The 26,836-nt window shown below is 41.3% G+C and overlaps 1 protein-coding gene across 3 annotated transcripts in view; it reads right to left on the minus strand.

Moving 5' to 3' along the window:
- Window positions 1-26,836, minus strand: part of RAPGEF5 (Rap guanine nucleotide exchange factor 5) — a 235,495-nt gene that overhangs the window by 101,677 nt on the left and 106,982 nt on the right. For all 3 annotated transcript variants that reach the window (XM_081536402.1, XM_081536404.1, XM_081536403.1), the window contains exons 8-9: window positions 11,891-11,964; window positions 447-572 (exon numbers count right to left, since the gene is read on the minus strand). In XM_081536402.1, coding sequence (XP_081392528.1) covers window positions 447-572; window positions 11,891-11,964 — 200 coding nt within the window. The remainder of the gene's footprint in view (window positions 1-446; window positions 573-11,890; window positions 11,965-26,836) is intronic.

Below are 26,836 nucleotides of genomic sequence, written 5' to 3' on the forward strand. Positions count from 1 at the left end.
CTAGAATCTGTTCCTCTGTTCTCACCTATTTCTTGAGTTAGGACTTACTTGCTTGATAACTAGATCCACCCCCTGATCTCAACATAAAAGTACATCAGAATGTTCTTTTAGAATTCATACTCCACAGAGTTTCTGATGGGGTGAAACTCCCCAAGTCAAGCCTGGAAGCTATCAAATAGACATGCACTCACATGTGCTCCTGTGCATTCTTACATTTCTACATGATCTACTTCTGTGAAGAGACTGTTTCTAAATCCAGTGTCATAAACCACTGGCCTAGAAAAGAGTAGTTGTCATTCTCTTTTAGTAAGAAGCATGCTTTTGGAGGGAAAAAAAAAACAAGCCCAAAGAGTTTAAAACAAAATATTCTTCCCTTCAAACATACAACCAGGCAGAAACACTTTCCACCCCTTCAAACCTGTATCCCCAAGAGGAAAAGTGCTTACGTGTTCAGATTTCTCCTGTTCTTTTTTGTCCATCTGCAAAAACTGACAGTTTTCTCTCGCCAGCTTCTGGACCAGTTCAATTCGCCCAATATCATCTCTCTCCTGAAGTTTGCACATCATGCCGGCCTTAAGAGTTGGAGAAAAAGCGAAGATATACTTAAATCCACAGTCCCAGGACATGACACCGCTCACTGAGTAGTTCACCTTATAATACACTCATCTTCTCTTGTTGCCTGGATTGAATCATGGTCTTGGTAAAAATATTTTGCCTCTCCAAAACTGAAACAACCTAGGAATGCCGCATCGAAAGACTTAAGTTGAGATCATTTATCAGTCTACTTTAAGAGAGAGAAAGGCAGGGCAAACTGAATCATTTGCTGCTAACGGGTGCTCCTGATATGCCACTATTTGTTCCTGACAGCCTGTTTCCTGTTACATAAGCCCAGCAAGAGGTTAAAAACTCATGGGAAAGTTAGCCAGGAACTACTCCGGCAATCAGGGTGAAGTGATAGAGTACTAAAAATAACAGTACACAACCTCCTAACTCCTTAGCTCCACCAGCTCATTCCATGTACAAATACACACTTCACAAGAAAAGCACAAGAAATTCTTTTCTTTCAAAACTGGAAAGTTACTGTGGGGCAATATCAGTAAAATACCTCCAATGTTGCATGAAATGTGGTGGAAAGTTATTAAAAATCAACTGCAAAAAGAAAGCTTCAAATTTACTCAGAGTTTAGAAATGGTCCACAAAGCACCATATTTTTCATTATACCCAAGCACCAAGTAATAATGATAATATGAAAAAGAATCTAGAATTTTGATAAGAAAAAAAATGTTTATTGTTAACACACACTCTGAACAGTTTCTAAATTCTTTCAAAAATGGTTCACACTGATATATGAGGAAATGATCTAAAAAAATATCTGAAGTTATTACTGGCAGGAACAGCCAAAACTATCAAATCCTCGTTTTACCTTATACAATCTACAGGATTTGAATGGACCCACCAATGTGACCAAATATGGAGAAGGGGGCAGCAAGTGATCACAATCTTAGGGTCTTAATAGTCTGTACTGAAGACACACATTTTGTTAAGCAGGCATCAGAAAAATGGAACCGTCCATGCAAAGCAGTGGCTAAGTAGTTACTCCTAAGGGCAAGGACAGCTCCTTATCCAGCATTTTCTCCAACAAATAGGAAGGAAACAAAAAAAATCAGAAGTGGCCCAAATCAGATTCCCCTGGAACGGCAAGTGGAATTTCTCCACCAAAGTCAGGGATTTATTTTTACCACTTGCTTCACAAGTGGTCTTCCAGTTCGTCTCCAGGGTTTCCTTAGACAAGGATCTCAGTTTATCTTAAGACAGGCTGTGATGTGCTAGAGAGCCAGAAGTACTGGAAAGCCCCTTATCATGCTAGACAAAATTCTGAAACCACTAAACTTCAAGCCATGAGTACTTGCACTGCCCTTTAAAGCAACTGAAAGTATGTCTACTTTTTATCCAATATGACGACCTTCTAAACTTTTTTAAATACCAATATCTATGATGTCCTCCTTTCTGCATTCCTCATGTATATTCCCCTAGCTCCCTATTTCATTCATTCATTCACTCAGTCATTCACTCAACTGATTTTATTTGAACAACCATGCACCAAGCTCTATTACAGGTTCTAAGAATACAGTGGTGAATAACAATAAAGACCAAGTCACATGTCATGTAGCTTACATTAAATAGGAGATGTGGATTACATTAACATACAGATACGAAATATCAGATAGTGGTATAAGAAGGAAAATAAAGTAGGGTAAGGGACAGAGAAGGATTCATTGGTTGACATCTGAGAGGAGACCTAAGGGAAGTGAAGGACATTCCAGGCAGAAGAACAGAAGTTCAAGGGCCCCAAGGTCTGGGAGTGTTCAGCGTGTTCCAGGATGAGGGAAGGGCACGGCAGGGCTGCCGCGGTGCTGGTGAGGGGAGACCTGCGGGACAGTTCAGAGAGGTGATGCTGGACCAGGACATGTAGCTTCTGTACAGGATGTGTAAGAGGTTTACATTCTTTTTCTGAACAAGATGGAAAAAAACTTTAACATGTCTGAACATAGGACTGGAATAATCCAACTTATCTTTTAACAGGATCATTCCATCTTCTGGGTTGATAAAACACTGTTAAGTGGGGAAAAGCAGTTGAAGCTAGAAGGCCAATCAAGATTGGTCTTCAGACAAGAAATGGTTTGGGAAAAGAAATGGCAGCAGTAGAGATGGTCGCAAGTGGTTAGATTCTGGATCTATTTCAAAGGTAGGGCCAGCAGAAATGGTTGTCTCCAAAATATTTGGCCTGAGTGACTAGAAGGGTAGGGGCTGTCAGTCCCTGAGATTGGGAGACTTGGGGGAGTCTGGTATGGGATATGCCTATTAAGACACTCATGTGGAGCTGCCGGGTTGGCTGTCAGGAGATCCAGAGAAGACTAAGTTGGGATGGGAGTCATCATAGGGTAGATGGTATTTAAACCAGAGGAAGGACTAAGGTTACCAATGGGGTGATGCAAACAAAGAGAAGAAATCCATGAACTGAGTCTAATATTTAGATACTGGGAAGATGAAGAGTGAGGCCTCCCTGGTGGATCAGTGGTAAAGAATCCGGGGACTCAATTTTGAACCCTGGGAAGATCCCCTGAGAAGGAAATGGTAACCCACTGCAGTGTTCTTGCCTGGAGAATCCCATGGACAGAGAAGCCTGGTGGGCTACAGTCCATGGGACTGCAAAGAGTTGGACACGACTTAGCAACTAAACAACAAAGATGACTAATCTGGAAAGGAGAATGAGGAGGGCTCTAGGAGGAGAACCTGGTGAGTAGTGAAGATGGTGTTTTCAAGGAGGAGGGAGTGAAAAGCTGCATCCAGTGCAGCTGAAACATCAAATAAGAGGAGCTCAAACAACTGACATTGAATTTAACAAAAATAATTGGTGACTTTGAGTATAACTTTTTCTGGAGAAAAAAAAGTGGTGGGGGTACAAGTTTTATTCACATGGGCTTCACAGAGAATGAGAGACAACTCTTTTGAGGAGTTTCATTTCAAGAACCAGGCACTAGTTAAAGAGTGATGCTGCAGGGAGCTCTGGTTGCTCGTTTAAGGCAAGGGCTATCCCAGCACATTTATCTTTATTATAAATCATCCCGTGTAGAGAGAAATTTGATGGCGTGGGCCAGAGAGATGGCATTTTTAGGAGACATGTGCTTGAGTAGGAAAGAGAGCATAAAGATCTACTCTCAGAAGCACACATGTGAATACTTCCCTCACTGTAACAGGAGGGGAGGATACAGGGGGTGAACGTGCAGGTAGGCTGGCATATCTGGTGATGAGAACATGGAAATTCTTTTTTGAAGACCTCTATTTCAGAAACAACAATTCAGGTAGTTAGCTGAGAGTAAGGACTCTGAGAAGGTGCTAGAAGCATAACAAAAGAGAGCATGTAACAGTCATTTCAGTTCCAAGGGTTAGCAAACCTTTTTCTGTAAAGGGCCAGAGTGTAAATATTCTAGGCTCAGTGGGCTGTGTGGTTCTGGTGCAAGGACCAAAAGTGAAAGAGTGAAAGTGTTAGTAGCTCAGCTGTGTCCAACTCTTTGCAACTCCACAGACTGTAGCCCACCAGGCTCCTCTGTCCATGGGATTCTCCAGGCAAGAAAGAATACTGGAGTGGGTTGCCATTCCCTTCTCTAGGGGATCTTTCTGACCCAGGGATTGAACTTGGGTCTCCTGCATTGCAGGCAGATTCTTTACCGTCTGAGCCACCGTGCAGTTTTAACACAAGTGGAGCAAGAGACAGTATGTAAATGAATGAGCACAGCTGTGTCCAATAACACTTTATTTACAAAACAGGCAGGAGGCTGTGGTTTCTCAACTTCTGACCCGAGAGAATAGGAAACTGGACAGCAAAAATAGAATCAGACTGCCAAGAATTAGTAAGGACCCCCTTGATTTTATTTTTAGATCCTTTTACCATTCTAGTCATCCTCCTTAGGACATACTGGTTTATCAGGATTTTAATGGAGTCCATAACCTGAGCTAATGCTAAACAAATAGGCCAATCTTGAAGATGCTCTTTTAATCACTGCCACAGAGTAAAAAGAGGACCAGTGGAATTAAGGATCTTCCTTTAAAATTAAGAAGGCAAGGAAATTATTCCGGGAAATTTCTAGACAAAAATGATCAACATTCTTTAAATGTTTTGATACTTAAAGGACTGTATCTGTTATCCAGAAAATCCATTTATGCTGACCATCTAGGATTTCTTCTCTCTCCATCCGTGTCATTCTCCCAGTGTGTAATACACTGTCTTGCTAGAGGAGAGAGGGTGTTAATGACCCTATGAGCTCTGGACCTGCTGCACGGTTGCTTTCTCAGCACTGTGATGGATTGGTCCCCATCTCTGCCTGCTCCCTGGGGTGGCAGCCTTGGGTAAGAGAGGGCACGAGTGGGATGGGCCAGGCTGGGATGGTACACGGGAGGAAAGCACCTCGAACTAACTGACCTGGCAAGTGAGAATGAGCCTGCTACCTCTCCTCATCAGCACCGGCTCCAAAGCACCTGGGCCAAGCTTCCACAGATGCCAGTTTGGACAGAGTCTTTACTTCTGTCTGTGGGTTCCACACGTATCCTTAGAATATAACTGATAGTATCATCAGCAACAAAATGATAGGACTGAGGAGAGGAAATTTAAGAGACTTTGACTATTTCTTTGGCTTCTGTGTGAACATGAGCTTCTTGTTTAGGATCCTAAATAGAGACTTTTCTTTCTTGAGGAAATACATTTTTATCAGTACCAGATACTTGGGTTTACAAATTATGTATTTTAAACACAAAATGCTATTACTTTAAAAAATGGGTTTTCAGATGGGCTTAATTTTTTCATGTTTATAATTAAATCACCTTATAATTTTTAAAAGGAATATTGTGATATAGATTTTCTGGTCTCTTGCATAATTTCTAGATGCATTTCACATGATAATCAATTTGATAGCACTCATATATAACTAACAAAAAAGGCTTTCAAGGAGGGTTATGAAAGCCTCTTCACTCCCTAGAGAACTTTAAGCCTGGAGAGATGCCCGTATATCCTAGATAGTTTTATAAGATAGTCCTCTTTGGAAATACCATGCTCAACCAGATGTTCTCCAGGGGGTTCCTTTCACAGTTCTGTAATTTAGTGATTTAATTTTAAAAAGCCATGAATTTATTAATATATTTTGAGAGCTTTGTTATGGCAAGAGAGGCAAGATAACTAACAGCCCTTGATCTAGACTTTCACATGCCAGGACTACTTAATTTATCTATGTGAAATTAATTATAAACTGTTTACCTAACACTCTGGACCAGAAAAAAATAAAAGATTAATGTGTAATAGTCAGAAGAGTTATTTAAGAGCCTTATTTCAAGGTCTGCTTTGGAAAAAAAGGAAAAAAACTCTATAATGCATAATTAAAGTTATTCATATGATTTTCAGTATTTGAGAAGAGAAATGTTATCAATGTAAATAAAAAGTCTGTTTCCTTTATAAATGGAGTCATAAAAATGTTTGGTCCATTCTTTCAGGGATAAAATGAAACTTGGATAGAATTTCCTTAGGAAAAGCTACAAGGATGATAAATGAACAACCTTTATGACATAAGGTGAAAGAGCACAGTTCTATATATGGAAGCATTTTCTGCATTATCATAACCTTAAAAATCAGCTTTTCTATAACACCTAGAAAAAGCATCATGCCAAAATTGCTATTCAAGGGGAAGGAAAACCAGGATGAAAAAGTCTACCTTTCATGAAAGAAGTCTACCTTTCATGAAAGCACTTTCGTAATAACAATGCTTTTCAACATAAATTCAGGGTATGTGGGTAAATTAGAATTGATTACTATATAATAGATTCATTTCTTCAAAAATTAAATCTTGACTAGAAATTCATAAAAAAATTTTTTTTGCTACTTTAAACAGAAAGCCCAAATGACAGAATAAAACACTGATCGACTGGGATGCTATATTACATTACTAAGTCGTACGTACCTATTTCCAATAGAGAAAACAGTAAGAATTCTTCTCAGGAAAATTCAAAATTTAATTCATAATAAATTAAAAATATTAATAAATAATAATTTCATTTTTATTATTCATTTTCCTCAAATTTCTTCAGAGAAAGAAAATGATGACAAACATTTTACTAGATGGACTAGAAAAATGCACACTTTGATAACTGGGGAAAGGATCAAGAAGCAGTCACAGTGAAAAGTAAATATGAAAGAAAGTGTGATGGTAAAGGCAGGTTTTCTAATGCCCAAGGCATCACAAGGACAGGCCTCAACACCATGCTGGGGCATCACAGCGCCTGGGAAAACATTCGGTGACTTTTGGTCCCTCACAGTGCAAGCTCAGGGAGATTCGTTCCTCTGGTCCTCCTCCCTTGTGGAATCACCTGTGTTAATACATCACACTGGTTAGTCACACCCATCCTCTACCAACAATGTGTAGAGGATGTGTACTGTGTTGTGCCAAATTGTGCCCAGAACACAGAAGGAGGCAGAAACCAGAGCTACATGGAATTTATGACTGTTACTTCCCCGGTAGCTCAGATGGTAAAGCGTCTGCCTACAATGCGGGAGACCTGGGTTCAATCCCTGGGTTGGGAAGATCTCCTGGAGAAGGAAATGGCAACCCACTTCAGTATTCTTGCTTGCAAAATCCCATGGATGGAGGAACCTGGTAGGCTATAGTCCATCGGGTCGCAAAGAGTCGGACACGACTGAGCGACTTCACTTTCACTTTCACTTCCCTCAAACACTTTTTTTCCTTTATTATATTACATAACGATCTCTTCTGATGAAGCTACATACATCACAGATTTAATGTAATTGATGAAGTAAGGGGTTCATTCATTATATATATTTAATTCTTTTAGACTAGAATAGAGAAGTCACCATATTTTACCTTATTTTGACCTGAGAGAAATTACAGCTCAGATCTTATACATTATTGACCATTCTGCAAAGCAGAGCACCAAAGCTGGGCAAATAATAAAGTGGTTAAAAAAAGAGAGAGAAAGAAAGAGAATAGTAAATTTAATATATTCTAACACAAAAGATTTAAAAGCATCATCTGTTTTCTATGATAGCTATCACAACCTTAAATAAGAGCTTTCTTCAGTCTATTTTGGAAAAAAACACTTTGCTACTGATAAAACAATAATGACCTATTTGGTAATTTGCATAATTAACAGTTATCATCACTTAATAATAAAATGATTGAGTCCAATGGGAGAATAGGAGACAAAATAATTACTGAATTCAGTGGTCAATGGCCACCTGCATAAACAGGGAGAATTTCTAAAGTTCAAAATGTTATAAATCACTCATTGAATCTCATTACAACCCTTAAACTAGAACCTGAAAAAATTCTATACATTTTGATAAAGATGATTTAACCCTTTAGTCCTATATAGTTATAACGAGTGAAGGTCTAGAATGCTTTCTGATATGCAGACACCACAATGGTAGACAGAGTAACACTGCAGCCCAGCCCTGACCGATACCACAGATTCTCAGACCAAAACATAAGGCAACAGATGATCATGAGAACTCCAGGAGGCTAACTTTTGCTGAGAACTTCCTGTATGCCAGGCACTGTTCTAACTGCTTCACATACACTCATTTAATCTTCAGAACAATTATCTCCATTTCAGAGATGTTAGGAAGGCAGTTTAGCACAATGGTTACAAGCAAGAATATTGGAACCAGACTACCTTGCTTGGATTCCCATCTCTACCACTTGGCAGTAAATCCTAGCTGGGTTCTTTGGGGCTCCCTAGGCATGGGGGACAGGCTTTTTTGTCCCCTGTTGCTTGGGGGCAAGACTCCAGCCTCCAAGAGCTTCCCTGAGTTCCAAAGAGCAGACTCAGTTGCTAATCAACAAAGGGATGGCCAAGAAACGACCAGAGGCAAGAGCAAGAGCCAGAGAAGCTCATCAAGATTAGGAGACCCTAGCACACCCTTCCCGGTGGCTTAGCTGGAAAAGAATCCACCTGCAATGCAAGAGACCTGGTTCACCTCCTGGGTCAGGAAGTTCCCCGGGATAAGAGATAGGCTACCCACTCCAACATTCTTGGGCTTCCTTGGTGGTTCAGATACTAAAGAATCCTCTTGCAATGTGGGAGACCTGGGTTCGATCCCTAAGCTGGGCAGATCTCCTGGAGGAGGGCATGGCAACTCACTCCAGTATTCTTCCTTGAAGAATCTCTATGGACAAAAGAGTCTGGCAGGCTACAGTCCATGGGGTCATAAAGTCAGACATGACTGAGTGACTAAGCACAGCACACACTCCCTAATCTTGTCAGCAAACTCACTCTTGGGAAGTATTGTTATAAAACTCTTCATCAAAGCCTCCTGGAGGAGGGGCGAGGGTACACACACAGTTTTTCAAGGCAGGAGCCCGCTGTGTCCCCCTTTGTCTGGCAAAGTAAAAAGGCTATCCTTTTCTACTTCATCCAAAATTCTGTCTCTGAGATGCGATTCAGCTGTACACCGGTGTACAGAGAAGCTTGAGCTTTTGGCATCAGCACTTCATCTGTAAAGTGGTGGTAATTATATTATCAGCCTCATAGGGTTTGTTGTGAGGTTTTAAAATACGTTAATAAAAACAGAGCTTAGGAGAGTGCATTTGAAGTGTTATCTAAGTGTTAACTCTCGATACTCTAAAGAAAAGCATCACGGGACACCAGAGTAGAGTAACTTGCCCGAGGTGCTGGAACAGAGCCCAGCCCAGAGCCCTGGCAGCCCAGCCCAGGAGGCAGCGCTCTTAACCTCATGGGTGTGGCCTGACATTCACGGGGCAACTCTTTTATGTGCCAGAATGGTAGGCATTTGTTGTGTTGCTTCATTTCAGCTTCGTAACATCTCCACTTTACAAAGACGAAAGCCAAGCATGCTAGTCACTGCCTAGCATAGTGGGGAACTTTGGACACTTTGGTGACAAAGGATGCCATCCTAAAGGAACACACAAGTTTAGAGACACTACAGAACTTGCCCACAGGAACCAACTATGAGGAAGAAGGGCTGGGATGTACACCAGGCTACATGCTCCCTTCACTGTGCATACACATCACTGCATGGAAACAGGAAGTTTCTCAGACAGAAAACCAGCATATGAGGAGAGAACTAGTTTTCTGATAGAGAAATCTTTGTACAACAAGGCCCAGTCTCTCCAGAGTTAGTAACTGGTTTAACCCTTTGTACACCTAAAGTTTTCAACAGCCACAGGCAGTTTTTTCTGTAGTGACATATTTCATCACATACAGGGAAGGAATGAGAAACCATTTTGCATTTAACTTGTTTAAAACATGCTCTGGAGTGAAGACTGCAATAATGTGAAATACCATAAGAGCCTGGCATATAGGTGCTTAATTTTTACATACACACACACACACAACAAATATCAAATGAATAAATTTTTGTGGAAAGTGCACACGTTTATACCCATGAGCACACACATACATCTATTTCTAAATCTGTTTAGATATGTGATGGAGAAACTCTGGATGTTTTCTTTAAGCTCGCCTTACACAACCTGAACCCCTGTTGAGTCCACCCAGTGCATTTGAATAGACAGACCTGCAGTATTAGCCATTAAAAGTGGCCCCTCTCATTGTCGGAGCGGATCAGACCTCCTCAGACCTGTCAGCGGAGGTGACAGCTGTCCAGGTCTCTAACACTCATAGTCAGGCACCCCACTGAATTAATTCATGACTCCCCAACTTAAAAAGAATCTGTTCCTGATCTAATTATGGATTCACCGGTTTCAGACCATCATTCCTCTGTACATTCTACAGATGCTCAGTGATGTCACCATTGCTGAAGAAAAATCACAAAATCTTGTAGAGCAAGCTCTGCGCATCCATTTGAGATACACAAAGGAATAGAACTTCATTAACACAGACTTTTGCCCACAGAATAAGTCTAAAATAAATTAAAACTAGAAGTTTAAATTGAGAATCTAAATAATAAATAAAATGTCCCACTAATAACTTAATGCTTTAAGAAACCTTTGAGAAAGCAATCCCTGCCCAGGTTTACTTGGAAGCCTGAAATGTAATTGCAGTATAAGCCTGTGGATTGCAGTATTCTGAGTATGACCACAGCAAACCAATTCCAAACAAGTCCTTATATGAACTTATTAGGCCATGAAAACCTATGCAATCCTGCCTAATAAAGTTAATGTGATTATTCTGACCGGGATCCACAGATTTACAACTTTAAAGGTGGAGTGCGAGGGGTCAACCAAACTAAGCATCTTTTTGTCACTAGGCCTACTGAGGTATACTTGATACACAAGTCGCACACATTTAATGTACCCATTTTGATGAGTCTGGACCCACTTGATACCAGGATACCATCATCACAACCCTGAGAGGGTATCTCCTCTGCAGGTCTAGTGAGGAGAACCCAGCAACACCCCCCACTTAGTAAGGGCTCAAATGGGCTTGTGTGTTTTGTTTTTCTCCTCCTTTCACCCTGAGTGTAGAGTCTGTCTGACTCTTCTCCCTGGGTAGATCAGTCACCCCACCGCTCTGTACACAACACGATTTCCAAGTAGTGGACTCCCCTGAACCCACTCTTTTCTCTTTCTTGTGTATCATAAAATCCCATGGCTTTCTTATTCAACACACTTCTCTTTTTAATCCTCACAATTTCCCTATCAGGTAGGTTTAGAGATGAGTCATCTAACCCTTAAAAGGGTTAAGAAACTGCTTTAATGCAGCTAGGTATTTAGCCACATCACATAACGCTATAGCTGGGTGTCAAGGCAGTGGAATTCTGAGGAGTGGAGCTGAATTGCTGGGGAAATAAAGTCCTTATGCCATCTGTTCTGTTTCTCTCCCTGCTGTTCCCACAAAGAAACTTTCAACGCTCTGCATTTACATAAAGTTTACAGCAATAGGGTGTCCAAAGTTTTTATGCTGCCATACTATTTGGAGATCAGCTGCTACTAAAAGTATGTCCGTGCCACGAGGTAAATGCTGGGGGTGGGTACAGAAACTCTGCCAGGGGAGACACCGCACTGATTTGTTGGGCTCTGTCCCGGCTGACTCTCCTCTGCCATCTCCAGGGGGCGGATGGCCCCAGGGTGGTCTCCCCTGGTTCTTCACTTACTTGGCTTGATTCCTCTGGGAAGTGGGGGCTGTCTCCATATCTGTTCTTTTCCCATGAATCAAATTATGAACATAATGAGCAATTTCGGGCCTTTCTGGTGGAATATCTCCTAGTCAAAAATAAGTGCTCCATTCCCATAATTTTACAGAACACAGAAGGTGAGACCTGGATCGCCTGCCTACACCTGCGCTCTCTCACCACTCTCACCACGGAAGAAGGGCGCAGGGAGGGGCCTCACAGAGCATGTCACACCTGGGGATCTGCAGCACCTTCCGCCTCTGTCACAGTCACGTGTTTGTCACTGTTCTCTTCGTCCTGTGCAAGTGCTTAAGTAAAAAAAAAGAAAGAAAGAAAAAGAACAATATTAAGCAAACGTAGTATCATAAGAAAATTGTTTCAGGTCATTTTCTTTTCAGATGGCAATTTGGCAGGAAAAAATAATGTTAGGTAGAGACCCAAAATGTATCAGTACTATTTTTTACAATAAATTATTCGGATGAATAGTTTAACTAATAGCACTGGGCATTTTTCACATCCATTATCTTATTTGTTAAATCAACAGCACTGGAGATATCCGATCTCAATTTTCCTTGTCACCTCAACCCATCCAGACATCTTCATGACAGTTTTGTGCTTTACCAAAGGGGAGTAGGGGTAAAGACTTCTACCCAGTTCATGTGAGAATATCATATTTTTTATGTGACTTTTTGGGCTAATAGTTTAGTGTTATCCCAGATGGCTCAGATGGTAAAGAATCTGCCTGCAATGCCAGAAACCTGGGTTCGATCCCTGAGTCGGGAAGATCCCCTGGAGAACGGAATAGCAACCCATTCCAGTATTCTTGCCTGGGAAATCCATGGGCAGAGGAGCCTGGAGGGCTATAGTCCATGGGGTCACAAAAGAGTTGGACATGACTGAGCAACTAACACATATTATGAAGGAAGCATGATTTTTCTTAAAATTAGAGTATAATTTACAATGTTGTCTTAGTTTCAAGCATATAGTAAAGTGATTCAGTTATACATATGTATATTGTTTTTTAGATTCTTTTCCATTATAGTTTATTACAAGATATTGAATATAGCTGCCTGTACTATATGGTAGGATCTTGTTATTTATCTATTTTACATATAGTACTATTCATCTGCTAATCCCAAACTTGTAATTTATCCATGCCCCAACTTCCCCCTTTGGTAAGAATACATTTGTTTTCCAAATCTATGAATCTGTTTCTGTTTTATAAATAAGTTCATTTGTATCATTTTTTGAGATTCCACATGTAAGTGATATTATATATTTGTTTTTCTCTTTCTGCTTTACTTCAATTAGTATGATAACCTCTAGGTCCATCCATGTTGCTACAAATGGTATTATTTCATTCTTTTTAATGACTGAGTAAAATTCCACTGTATATCTGTACCACATCTTCTTTATCCATTCCTCTGTCAATGCACATTTAGGTGCTTCCATGTCTTGGCTTTTGTAAATAGTGCTGCAGTGAACATTGGGGTGCATGGATCTTTCTGAATTAAGAGTTTTCTCTGGATATATGACCAGGAGTTGGATTGCTGGAAGAAGCATGATTATTTTACATTTGGACTACATGGAGCATTGTTACCACAAAATTCTAAACTATGGAGCCTTGACTCGACCTCTTCTCTCATATTTCCCCAGCATCTCCCTATCAAAGTCCTTGTCACCCTTTCTGCACTGGCGCAATAACCTCCTACCACAAAGCCCCTGATTCCAGCCTCTCCTTACTGAAATCTAGCTTGAGCAGAACTGTTAATAATTAGTCTCAGAAAATATAACAATAAGTACACTGCTCTGGCCTCTGTATTGCTTATCTCATCAACTCTGAACACTGTTCATCACAGAAGGTCTTCCTTGAACTCTCTGGCTTCCTCATCTCTGACTTCTCACTGACATTCAATGTCAGAATGTAGTACACCCAGCTCTGATCCAAACTCCATGATTTCATCATTTTTCTCCTTATACGGCTTGCTCTGCCATTTTAACAAATATGTACTTAGCACCTGCTAGGTGCCTGGCACTGAGATTATGCCTGTGAACGAGACGGGCAAGCTTCTGACCTCGTGAAGCACACACATTACCTGTGGGATAACTAACAACTACTGCTGCAATGAGTAACGATCGCAATTATTAGAACAATAGTCCTTAAAAATGAGATAAGAGTAAAGATCATAATAAACAGGGAAATGACAGAAAACCAGCTGAAGGAGGTCACTGTGAAGAGCAGGCCAGGCGTGCTGCTGCTTTGAAGAAGTGATACTTGTGCTGAGACCGGGGGTTGAGACACATGGCGGGTGAGAGTGATGCAAGACAGGCCTGGGGAGAGCATGGGCCGCAGTCAGTGTGGATGTTCGCCTGAGAGCACGGGGTTGGGGGGCAGGGGCGCACTAAGGAATTTTAAATTGGGAACTGCATGACGTGAGGTCTGTTTTCAAAAGTTCTGTTTACCTGCTTTGAGGAGACCAGACTTAGGAGAAGCAAGACAGGAAGCAGGGAGCCCAGATAGGTGACCACAGCTGATCATCTGGGCTAGAAATGACCATAGCACAGACTGAGGGGAGGGGAGGGGGGGCAGATGAGCTGAAGCAACAGGGAGAATCTGAGCTGTGTTTCTGAGACATAATTTGCCAATGAACTGAATACGAGAGGCAAGAGTCTGCATGGGGGTGGGGGCGGGTGGTGGGTGGCAGGGAGATTAGTGAGAAAAGGTAACCCAGAATGATACCTAAGTAGAATAAGTCATTGCTTGTGCCCACTGTACCACTTATTCTTTTTGCTTTCTCCATCAACAGCAGGCCCCAAACACAGCAACCTACCGACAGTGAGGTCACCCAGTGTACTTTTGGATTCAGTTGGCATTGTTTTGGGTGCTTTTAAGTACTATGCTCTCTACTTGGTATTCTTTCAAATATTATTTCATGTACCTTTTGCTTTTATGTGTCTCTTATGCCCACTGTGTGGCACTCACCATGGCACCCACCTAAAATGCTGCACACACAGTGTGAGTGCTGTAAAAATTAACTGAGGTGAACAATTTCTCCCCAAGTGACCAAAAAGGCACAAATTGACTACACCTACATACATAAGCTATGTCTTTCATTGCCATTTGTGACAAAAGAAGGGAGGGAAAGTCTTCTCTTAAACTCCATGGAAAACCAGGATAACTCCGACCAGCTGAGCATTAAAAAGCAAGGCAGGAACAACAGAAGTTGACAGAAGCTTTTCTTCTGTTTTCAGCTAAAAGTTCCATTTATGCTTATTCAAAGGGGGCCCTCTGTTGCTATTGTTGCCCAATTAGGAGGAAATTTAAGAATAAAGAAAAACACTAATATTTTCTCTGAAAAACTAAAGACATAAATGAAAAGGGAAAAATAAAATACAAAATAACATCTACAATTCCACTTAAAAATGCAGTGGGTTGTAGAAATAAGTAAGCCATCTGAAATATTGTAAGAAGCCTTTCTTCATCCTGTAGGAACACTGCAAGTCAACAATATGCCAACAGGGAACAACTATGCCTGTGTTAAATACTCACTATACCTTGGCACATAATTTATGTTTTATTTGAATTTTTGCTCTTTAAAGTTTTAGTTTTGAAGAAAATAAAGAAAATTAAATTTTGGAGTATTTTGGCCTATTACATGTGTGTTTTTGTTTCTAAAACAACGATGTTCTGATTTCTGTGCATTTCTTTTTTTCATCTTATTATATTGCATCAAACAACAGACAGGATCAGTCAGTCAGTTCAGTCGCTCAGTCGTGTCCAGCTGTCTGCGACCCCATGGACTGCAGCACGCCAGGCCTCCTTGTCCATCACCAACTCCCAGAGTTTCCTCAAACTTATCTCCATTGAGTCGGTGATGCCATCCAGCCATCTCATCCTCTGTCATACTCTCCTCGTCCTGCCTTCAATCTTTCCCAACATCAGGGTCTTTTCAAATGAGTCAGTTCTTCACATTAGGTGGCCAAAGGATTGGAGTTTCAGCTTCAGCATTAGTTCTTCCAATGAATGTTCAGGACTGATTTCCTTTAGGATGGACTGGTTGGATCTCCTTGCTGTCCAAGGGACTATCAAGAGTCTTCTTCAACACCACAGTTCAAAAGCATCAATTCTTAGGTGCTTAGCTTTCTTTATAGTCCAACTCTCACATCCATACATGACTACTGGAAAAACCATAGCTTTGACTAGATGGATGTTTGTGGGCAAAGTGATGTCTCTGCTTTCTAATATGCTGTTTAGGCTGGTCGTAACTTTTCTTCGAAGGAGCAAGCATCTTTTAATTTCATGGCTACAGTCACCATCTGCAGTGATTTTGGAGCCCCCCAAAATAAAGTCTGTCTCTGTTTCCACTGTTTCCCCATCTATTTACCATGAAGTGATGGAACCAGATGCCATGATCTTAAGTTTTCTGAATGCTGAGTTTTAAGCCAACTTTTTCACTCTCTTCTTTCACTTTCTTAAACTGAAGAAACTAGGGAAAACCATTAGACCATTCAGGTATGATTTAAATCAAATCTCTTAGGATTATACAGTGGAAGTGACAAATAGATTCAAGGGATTAGATCTGATAGACAGAGTACCTGAAGAACTAAGGCCAGAGGTTCGTGACATTGTATAGGAGGCAGTGCTCAAGACTATCCCCAAGAAAATGAAATACAAAAAGGCAAAATGGTTGTCTGAGGAGGCCTTACAAATAGCTGAGAAAAGAAGAGAAGCTAAAGGCAAAGGAGAAAAGGAAAGATATACCCATTTGAATGCAGAGTTCCAAAGAACAGAAAGGAGAGATAAGAAAGCCTTCCTCAGCAATCAATGTAAAGAGATAGAGGAAAACAACAGAACTGGAAAGTCTAGAGATCTCTTCAAGAAAATTAGAGATACCAAGGGAACATTTCATGCAAAGATGGGCACAATAAAAAACAGAAATGGTATGGACCTAACAGAAGCAGAAGATATTAAGAAGAGGTGGCAAGAATACGCAGAAGAACTGTACAAAAAAAGATGTTGATGACCCAGATAACCACAATGGTGTGATCACTCACCTAGAACCAGACATCCTGGAATACAAAGTCAAGTAGGCCTTAGGAAGCATCACTACAAACAAAGATAGTGAAGATGATGGAATTTCAGTTGAGCTTTTTCAAATCCTAAAAGATGATGCTGTGAAAGTGAGGCACTCAATATGCCAGCAAGTTTGGAAAACTCAGCAGTGGCCACAGTACTGGAAAAGGTCAGTTTTCATTCCAATCCCAAAGAAAGGCAATGCCATAAGAATCCTCAAACTAGTGCACAATTGCACTCATCTCACATGCTAGTAAAATGATGCTCAAAATTCTCCAAGCCAGGCTTCAACAGCACATGAACCGTGAACTTCCAGATGTTCAAGCTGGTTTTAGAAAAGGCAGAGGAACCAGAAATAAATTGCCAACATCGGTTGGATAATCAAAAAAGCGAGAGAGTTCCAGAAAAACATCTACTTTTGCTTTATTTACTATGCCAAAGCCTTTCACTGTGTGGACCACAACAAACTCTGAAAAGTTCTTAGAGAGATGAGAAGTCTGGTAGACCACCTGACCTGCCTCTTGAGAAATCTGTATGCAGTTCAGGAAGCAACAGTTAGAACTGGACAAGGAACAACAGACTAGTTCCAAATAGGGAAAGGAGTATGTCAAGGCTGTATACTGTCACCCTGCTTATTTAACTTATATGCAGAGTACATCATGAGAAACACTGGGCTGGATGAAGCACAAGCTGGAATCAAGATTGCTGGGAGAAACATCAATAGCCTCAGATATGCAGATGATAATACCCTTATGGCAGAAAGTGAAGAACTAAAGAGCCTCTTGATGAAAGTGAAAGAGGAAAAAGTTGGCTTAAAACTTAACATTCAGAAAACATGCAGGATGGTGAATTATAATTTCATGATTGAGAGTTCACACTATTTTTGAAATTTAGACATAATTCTTAGTACATACAACTAGAACCAAACAAAGAGAAGATTACCAAAAAACATACCAAAATACTTGGGATAAGAATTCAGTCCTGTATTTCTAGCTTTTCCTCAACAACAATATGACATATCTTATCATATATTGAAGATCTCAAAATGTGTTGCCCAGGGTTACATGTTGGTTAACAGAGAGAGAATTAGAAACACAAGTACGTTAAAGGCACATCACAAAGGTAAGTCAAGTGATCACAACATGGGTAACGAAGAGACATTCAAAGTGCTATTGGACTCAACCTTGGCACCCTGACAATGAAGAAAAGAGTGTGGTCTCTTACTACACACAAGATTACTTTATTGGAAATACTGAAAAAAATATGATTCTAAGAATGCATTTATAGCTAGTGGCTCACCAATACCACCTAGGGAAAAAAAAACACCTTATTTATCGTGGCCTTCTGAGGATTTATAATCACCCCATGAAGTCTCATGGACGACACCTAAAAGAGAATGCCTTATTGATGCTTTAATGTGAAGATCAATGTCTATGACTACATATGGGGGCACTTTCTCTCTCCATGCCTCCTCAGAGTGTGGCTCATCTGTCAGAACAAAGAGGAAGCAGTTACTTGGATTTTGAGCTGAATTCTTTTATCTGATCAGAATAAGAATCTGCTGGAGGAAATTTTCTTCTGCAAATATTGATTCTGGATGGTTCCCTCCCATGGCACAAACATACAGGAATGACAGCTTCTGGGACCAAGGGAGCCTTGCTCTCTGCCAAAACAAACCATCTCCTTATCTCTCAACACACAGAGTCCAAGAGCCAGAAAAGGCCTTTGAAAATAACTTACCACAACAAAAGTCACAGTACAAGACCTGAAGCATACACTTCAAATGGTAAACAGAGAGCCCACAAGAGAACTAAGAATATATGTGGATTAATTAGCAGTAACTCACATGAGAGTACTGGGTTTAATTGTATCTCTTTGTAAGTTCAGTTCAGTTCAGTTGCTCAGTCGTGTCCAGCTCTTTGCAACCCCATGAACCACAGCATGCCAGGCCTCCCTGTCCATCACCAACTCCCAGAGCCTACCCAAACTCGTGTCCATTGAGTCGGTGATGCCATCCAACCATCTCATCCACTGTCATCCCCTTCTCTTCCTGTCTTCAATCTTTCCCAGAATCAGGGTCTTTTCAAATGAGTCAGCTCTTCACATCAGGTGGCCAAAGGATTGGAGTTTCAGCTTCAACATCAGTCCTTCCAATCAACACCCAGGACTGATCTCCTTTAGGATGGACTGGTTGGATCTCCTTGCAGTCCAAGGGACTCTCAAGAGTCTTCTCCAACACCACAGTTCAAAAGCATCAATTCTTCGGCACTCAGTTTTCTTTATAGTCCAACTCTCACATCTATACATGACTATTGGAAAAACCATAACCTTGACTAGACAGACCTTTGTTGACATGGTAATGTCTCTGCTTTTTAACATGTTGTCTAGGTTGGTCATAACTTTCCTTCCAAGGAGTAAGCATCTTTCAATTTCATGGCTGCAATCACCATCAGCAGTGATTTTGGAGCCCTAAAAATTAAAGTCAGCCACTGTTTCCACTGTTTCCCCACCTATTTGCCATGAAGTGATGGGACCAGATTCCATGATCTTAGTTTTCTGAATGTTGAGCTTTAAGCCAACTCTCCTCTTTCACTTTCAAGAGGCTCTTTAGTTCTTCACTTTCTGCCATAAGAGTGGTGTAATCTGCATATCTGAGGTTAGCCAAGAGCAATTCAAGAGGGGCTACTGGTGACAGCCTCTGAGGATGCCAGGATTCTCCCGACTGTCACCGTCTTGCTGCCTTGGGGACAAGAGGTTCTCTCTCCCCATGACTTACCTGGGATGGTTGCTAAGAAAACTCTCCTAATAACTCTGTTAAAACTGTTATTGAAACACAAAGGGGACTGATGCTCTTTCAGAATGATGTTTACTTAATTCCTGATCAATGTTGTAAAAATCAAAGTCAAACCAACAGGTCATTAAATACAACAACTGTAATGTACTAAGTGACTATAGTTGAGAGCGCTCTTTAAAAATCAACCAGACTATTTTTTTTTAAATTTACAAATCAACCCAAAATCGTATTATAGACAGAAATTTAGTGTTTCAATGTGAGAAATCAGCAAATAGAGTCAAGAAAAGTAATTCATTGAGTACTTTACCAAGAATTAAAGTTTCGGCAAAAATGTCACCTTTCACCTGTGCAGTACTTTTACAGAGGGAAACCTCTTTCATAAAGGGTCTCATCTGATGTTCAAAAAACGTACAGAGTTGAGCAGGTAAAAACATTCTCATTTTATACAATCCTCCTGTATAAAATGTTGCATCTGTGGCAGTTCAAGTCACCCTCAGTCAAGGATAGAGCAGTAACAGCTGGTCAAACTGCAAATTCATTCATGTGGATCCCGACCAGGACTTCTTTCCTTTCTTTTTTAATGCAATAGAACAGAATACAGTGGAAAGAATAGGAAAAAAATTAAAAGTCAAAATGTACTGCAACTAGTCAATTTACGTATTTCTCACAAACCTGGAATTAGATGTATGCCAGGTCAGGCTCCTCTCTCTGTCCTGCGGGTTGTGGACATAAATATGTTAGGAAAACACAGAAGGTATTCCCAGCCATGGGAGGCAGAACCCCGTTTCTGATTATCCAAATAACCAGCTATGTTTTTGTTGCCATTTCCTGGAAAAAGGTCGCAGTATTTCTCTTCGGAGCCCCCTCAATAAGACTCTATCCACATCCAACAAGGAGAGCAGCCCTGTCTGTGAGAAGGCATGGAAACGAACTACCAGCAAGACATGCTGACAGAGCATATTCATTTAGTCGCTCAGTCCTGTCCTACTCTTTGTGAACCCATGGGCTGTCACCTGCTAGGCTCCTCTGTCCATGGGATGTCCCAGACAAGAATACTGGAGTGGGCTGCCATTCCCTTCTCCAGGGGATCTTCTCAATCCAGGGACTGAACCACGGTCTCCTGGATTGCAGGCCATTGTTTACTATCTGAGCTACCAGTGAAGGCCATGTTGTCTATATATTTCCACAAGTGCTCCCAAATGCTCAGATCTTTTCTAATCTTTAAAAAGTAAGGGAGGGGGGTTCAGAATGGGGAACACATGTAAACCCATGGCTGATTCATGTCAATGTATGGCAAAAACTACTACAATATTGTAAAGTAATTAGCCCCCAACTAAAATAAATAAATTTATTTGAAAAAAAATAAAAAAAATTAAAAAACAAAAGGAAGGGGAAAAGCAGTCACAAGCCTTACCTCATCACTATATATGTTTTTAGTAGTGAAATTTGAAAAACAGTGGTCAGCATTCACCACTGAGTCATGTCATGTAGTATTTTTAATATTCTTTTAACTTTTTAAAGTTTTCTGTATTCTTTTTTCCAGTTTTATTGAACAATAATTGACACATATCACTGTATAAGTTTAACATGTACAGAAGTGATTACTATAGTCAGCTCAGCTAACATCCATCTTGTCTTACAGATACAATAATAAAAAAAGAAAAAAGGAAAAAAATTGCACTGTGATGAATATTCTTAGGATTTACTCTCTATGTACCATATAGCAGTGCGAGCTATAGTTACTGTGTTGTGCATTATACCCCAGGTACTCATTTGTCTTATAACTGGAAGTTTGTATCTTTTGAGCACCTTCCTCCATTTCCCCATTCCCCTTCTCTGTGTCTCTCGTAACCACAAATCTCATCTCTTTTTCTATGAGTTTGGTTTTTCGATATCCATTCATCCATCAGTGGACACTTAGGCTGCTTCCATGTCTTGGCTGCTGTAAATAATGCTGTCATGAAATGGGGGTGCAGATACCTTTTCAAGTTAGTGTTTTCATTTCTTTTGGATATATCCCCAGAGGTGGAATTGCCGGATCACACAATAGTTCTATTTTCAATTTTTTGAGGATTCTCCATACTGTTTCCATAGTGGCTGCACCAATTTACAATCCCACCATGCCACAGTATGATAATCTGGTCCACCCAGTGCCATTCAACCTTTTCTTTGAAAGCTGACCAACAACCACTCTCTCTGCCCCAACCTATTCAGCCTGTCAGCTGAACTTGAGACTATTGTTTAAAACTCTCTTTTCTGGGTCCTTATCAGGTTAAAATCCTCTAAAAAAATGCAAGTTTCCTGCAGGCTCTCTTCCCTCTCTCCTCAGTGATAGTATCTGTTCCTATGGTTTCAACTTTCCCCATTATGCGGGTTATTCCCAAATCTGTGTCTCCATCTCTGCCCTCTTCTCTGAGTGCCAGGCTCACATCTCCGGTTACATGCTGAGGATGCTCATTTCACAGACCATCACATGTCTGCCCCATACAAACTGCTATGGAATGTGGAGCGGCACCACCTCTGCCCTCAAAAAAGAGTCATCAATTTAATACAATGGGAGGACACGGAGGTCTGAAATCGCATTCATCACACACAGTATGTCTTACAGGCCTCTCCCTTCTCCTGGGGTCTATACTTTAGTTCAGATCACCACCAGGAGCCTTTACGTTCTCCTTTCTCCTCAGCCCTCATATCTATCTCTCACTAGATCCTGTCACTTGTACCTCTGAAACGTTTCTGTCCCTCTTGCTCCCTGCCACTGTCATAGCTTATGACCATGCCACCTCTCACCTTTCCGCCACTATTGCCACAGCCTCTGAGCCAGCCCCTCCCTTCATCCATTCTCCACTCAGCTGCACCACTTCCAGATTGCCAGCCTGGTCCTGTCACACCCCCATCCCTGCACACTCCTGCCTCTTGCCACTTACAGAACACAACAGCACACCAGGAGCTCAATACTAGTGTTTTACTTTTACCAACATTTGACTATTGGTGTGCTGATAGTGGGAATTCACAGCACTCGGACAACATGATAAATCTACAGTGCAGAGGCTAAAACCAGAGGTAGGCGAAAACCTGCCATCTCCTTCATCAGATACTCCACACTCCGCACAATTGCCTGGAGACAGCTCAAGCCACCGAGAGAAGCACTCTGGCTATTTCCCTGTCTCCTGACTGATGGTGTGATTTATCCGTGCCGCCAGGCAGAGAGGATTCCATTTCAACTCTTTTGCCTTTGCCTTGTAGTGGACTCGACCCTCCAAACTTTCTTTCCTCCACTTCTTTTTTTTTTTTTTTTAAAGTTTATATTCCATTTATATTATAAAATATAGGCTACATTTCCCATGTTGTACAATATATCCTTTTAGCTTATTTTATATCTAATAGTTTGTACCTCCTACTCCCCTCCCCCTATATTTCCCCTCCTCCCTTCCCTCTCCCCACTGGTAACCATTAATTTTTCTCTGTAGCTGTGAGTCTGCTTCTTTTTTTTTATTTTATTTATTTTATTTTTTTATTTTTTTATAAATTTATTTATTTTAGTTGGGGGCTAATTACTTTACAATATTGTAATAGTTTTTGCCATACATTGAGAAGAATCAGCCATGGGTTTACATGTGTTCCCCTTCCCGAACCCCCCACCCACCTCCCTTTTCCTCCACTTCTTAACAGGTTTTTACCTATTAGGTGTTTTCTTTGGAGTCACATTTACTACATTATTGTCCAGCCAATGGAAAAGTTATTCAACAGAGAAAAATGGTAATGTCACCAGAGCAAAGTGTATCCTTTAATTAGAGCATAAATATTTGCTCCATTGGTGAGAGTAATAAAGAATTCATCAGTACCTGAGCCCAGCAGCCTGTTTGGTTGTCCTTCTTGTGAAGAAATGTACTGGAAATAAACAAGTTTCCTTTTAATGCAAAGATGGATTATATACAATCCAACTAAAATAAAACCTCAATGACAAACAGTCGCATTAACCTTAGCAACATTTGTCTTCACCATTTTTCTTGGGAGACAGAAGGGCTTTCATTTTTAAACACCTTGCAAGAATTGTGTTCTGATGACAGGACAGCTTCAGGCTAGTCCTGTGACAAAAGATTTGAGCAGCAGTGATGCTCAGACACCTTAAGACGTTCATTCATTTAAAAAGACCCCATACTCTGCACAGTTTCACCCAAGAATTATAAAGTTTTTAAATGTTTATCTCAGGGAGTAAAAACAAAATGATATCTGGGACTTCCCTGGCGGTCCAGAGGTTAAGATTCCGCACTTTCACTGCAGGCAGCACAGGTCTGATTCCTGGTTGGGGAACTAAGTTCGACGTGCCGCAAGGTGCAGCCAAAAATAAGAGAAAAAGAGAGAAAATTATTTCTAAGCCTAACTACATGCCAGCTTCATGCTTTATGCTAACTCTCTCCCACCTCCAGAAGCCCCAGAGGCATATGCCCTTTGCTCCATTTCACAGAATACAAACGTCTGGGAGCCATTACTTCACAGTAAGGGACTAAGCCAGAACTGAACCTGAGTCTCTTAAATTGCTTTTCACAGCTACGAAATTTTGCCTCAAGGACTGTAAACCAGAAAACATAACAGGTCAGATGTACACAGAGAGTCTTGTTAACTAAGGTTTTATAGTAGGCAAGGAGTCTACATTCCAAAAATAATGTTTTTTTACATTAAAATACTTCTCACATGATGCTATTTTTCTTTTGTTGTTGTTCCTGAATTGTCAGCAGTTGTACTGCTGAATCTTCCCTTGACATTACAGTGAAATTTTAAAACATGCAGAGGAACCGCCAAGAATCCCCTCAAAGTCCTTGTGTTTGTAAATACTGATACAAGCAAAGACACCAAATGGTCCAATCACTCAATCAGCGTGGGGATGGGAGGGAGCAGACAGGCCAAGAGGAAGCTAGGAAATATCTGAAAACTTTCCTTAACCTTCAATGAACTCTATTCCACTGATTTTTTTTTTAATGTCCTTTTATTACACATATGGGAAAAAACATGGCATCATTTCTACACTACTTCTAGTATATGACCTTTGTCAAGTCACACCAACTCACCAATCTTAAACTTCATTATCTTCAGAAGGGGATGATCAGAACCACAACTCCACAGGGTAGGTGTGTGGAAAAAAGGATGGAATTCAAGTGCTTAATCAAGGGTAATTACTTTAAGCTACAAAGCATGTAATGTGCTTTTTTCTTTTCCATTTTCATCTCTGGATGGAATCTTCTCCCTAATCAGACCCTCGTACAGCCTGGGTAGAGCAGAAGATAAGGAGCATAAAGACGAAGCCAATCATATTTGTATTCTGACGCCAAAAGAATTTTGCAGCAAGACAACAGGCTCGAAAGGGCAAACATGGTAAAGAATGTCACTCTCCTTTGAACATCAAGAACCCACTCTAAAAGTCTTAGATTGCAGAGTTCTCTCTCCTGGAATAGCTAAGCCATAGGTTTGTCCCCCTCAAGGAGACAGTCAGGAAGCAATGGATGAGAAAAGGTCAAGCCCATCCCTGTGTTGCTACAAGTGGATCATGGGATGGGGTGGCAGAAAGAAGCAGCAGAAACAGCTCAGAACAGTGGGCCTGAGCCCCTCGGTGGGCTTGGCTCTGAGGCTGGGGTGGGTGGATGATTGAGGGGACACTGAGGATGGGAGTGCTGGTTAGCATACCTACAGGGCTGTGACACATGGCGGGGAGGCAGCCTTGAACCCTATCCCAGCCCCACGTGGGGCTAGCACACTCACAGGGGATCACCTCTGAGCACCATAAGGGCTTGGAGCAGACAAGGGGTAGGACTTACTTTTCTGAGCTGCTCTTCCTTCCCTGGATGGGAAGTCTGAAAGGACTCAGAAGTATCTCCATGGCCTGGGAAGAGGGGCCGGCAGTGGAATTGCCCTCATCCAAGCCAGGGGCTGGCTGGAGCCTGGAGCAGGGAAGCAGTGGGGGTTACAGCTCCAGCAAGAGGTAATATGGGGCCAGAGGCCCAGGAAGGTCCAGACACTGAGCCAGCTGCCATGGACCCCTAACTGCCGTTGCAGATACCACAACAAGCAGAACCCCCTGCAGATCCACCAAGCCTACAGCAGCAGCCACTGGCAGGGACACCGCTGCAGAGACCAGAGGAGCCCATGCCACCATAGGACCCTCTCATGCCTGAAACTAAGTGGCCCAAGAAGGGAGATGTAAACTAGACTCAGGCAGGACCAACATCCTGAACAGATCGCTTACCACAAAGAAAGTTCGAATCAGAAACAGCTGAAATCTAGAAGCTCACTGGCAGTAGGTAAGACCATACAGCAGTTGTTGAAAATGAAGAAGAAAGCATTTCCCATCTACATTTCACCACAGTGAATAATTCTGACAATCTGTTGCCATTTTTGAGTATTAGTATAAGTGCTCTAATGGTTCGTAAACTAAAATAATCTCGTAAGATTATCAGATAAAACGTAGCCAAGATATATGTGGAAAGAAAAGAGTTTTGATACAGTACTAGCACTGGCTGATAGCCAGACTACTTTCCACATCCATGCTGAAGGCACTGAGCCAGCCATCTTTCCTCTCAAATAAAAGTATGTGTATTTTGATTTTTCATATACAATTGATAGAAACTATCGGCTATTTTATTCATCTGACTTTCTTCTTGAAATATCAAGGTAATGAAAAACTGCACTAAAGCAAGTCCCAGAAAAATTCCCTTGGAAGGACCTGGACCACTCATATAAATGTAATCTTTTGATGAAACTGTCCACTTGATTACAAGATTAACTCTGAAATTAGTTGACATAAGTAGGCCTAATGTTACTAGCAAAATGAAGCAGCTTCAACAACTTGGATTCAGGGACAAATGAGAAGCCTGAATTCCACACCAGCAATTAGTTTCAGCAATGACTCTGAGACGACTGAAGGGTCCGAGGTGCCCAGTGACTGAGACTACAGCCTAGGGGTGCTGCTCTAACCCCTGAGAGCAGAGGATGAAATCTGCTCCTCCCCTGACCAGACAAGGTGGACAGACATTCCCTAGGGCCAGCAGGTTGCTGGGACAATACCCTTACCCTCCTCCACTGCAGCAAGAGAGGTTTCTAGCCAGGGCCTATGGATGACCTCTAATCCCTGCTAACTCCCCTTATCTGAAGGTGGAAATTTGTTTTCTTAGTACTAGCTGATAAATTTGTGTGTGCTCTATAAGGCCTCCCTCAGGCAGAAGCGACTTCACTTTGACTTTTCACTTTCATGCATTGGAGAAGGAAATGGCAACCCACTCCAGTGTTCTTGCCTGGAGAATCCCAGGTACGGGGGAGC

This window comes from Giraffa tippelskirchi, chromosome 10, assembly GCF_054371585.1.
Source record: "Giraffa tippelskirchi isolate mGirTip1 chromosome 10, T2T-mGirTip1v1.2.pri, whole genome shotgun sequence".
Classification (NCBI taxonomy): domain Eukaryota; kingdom Metazoa; phylum Chordata; class Mammalia; order Artiodactyla; family Giraffidae; genus Giraffa; species Giraffa tippelskirchi.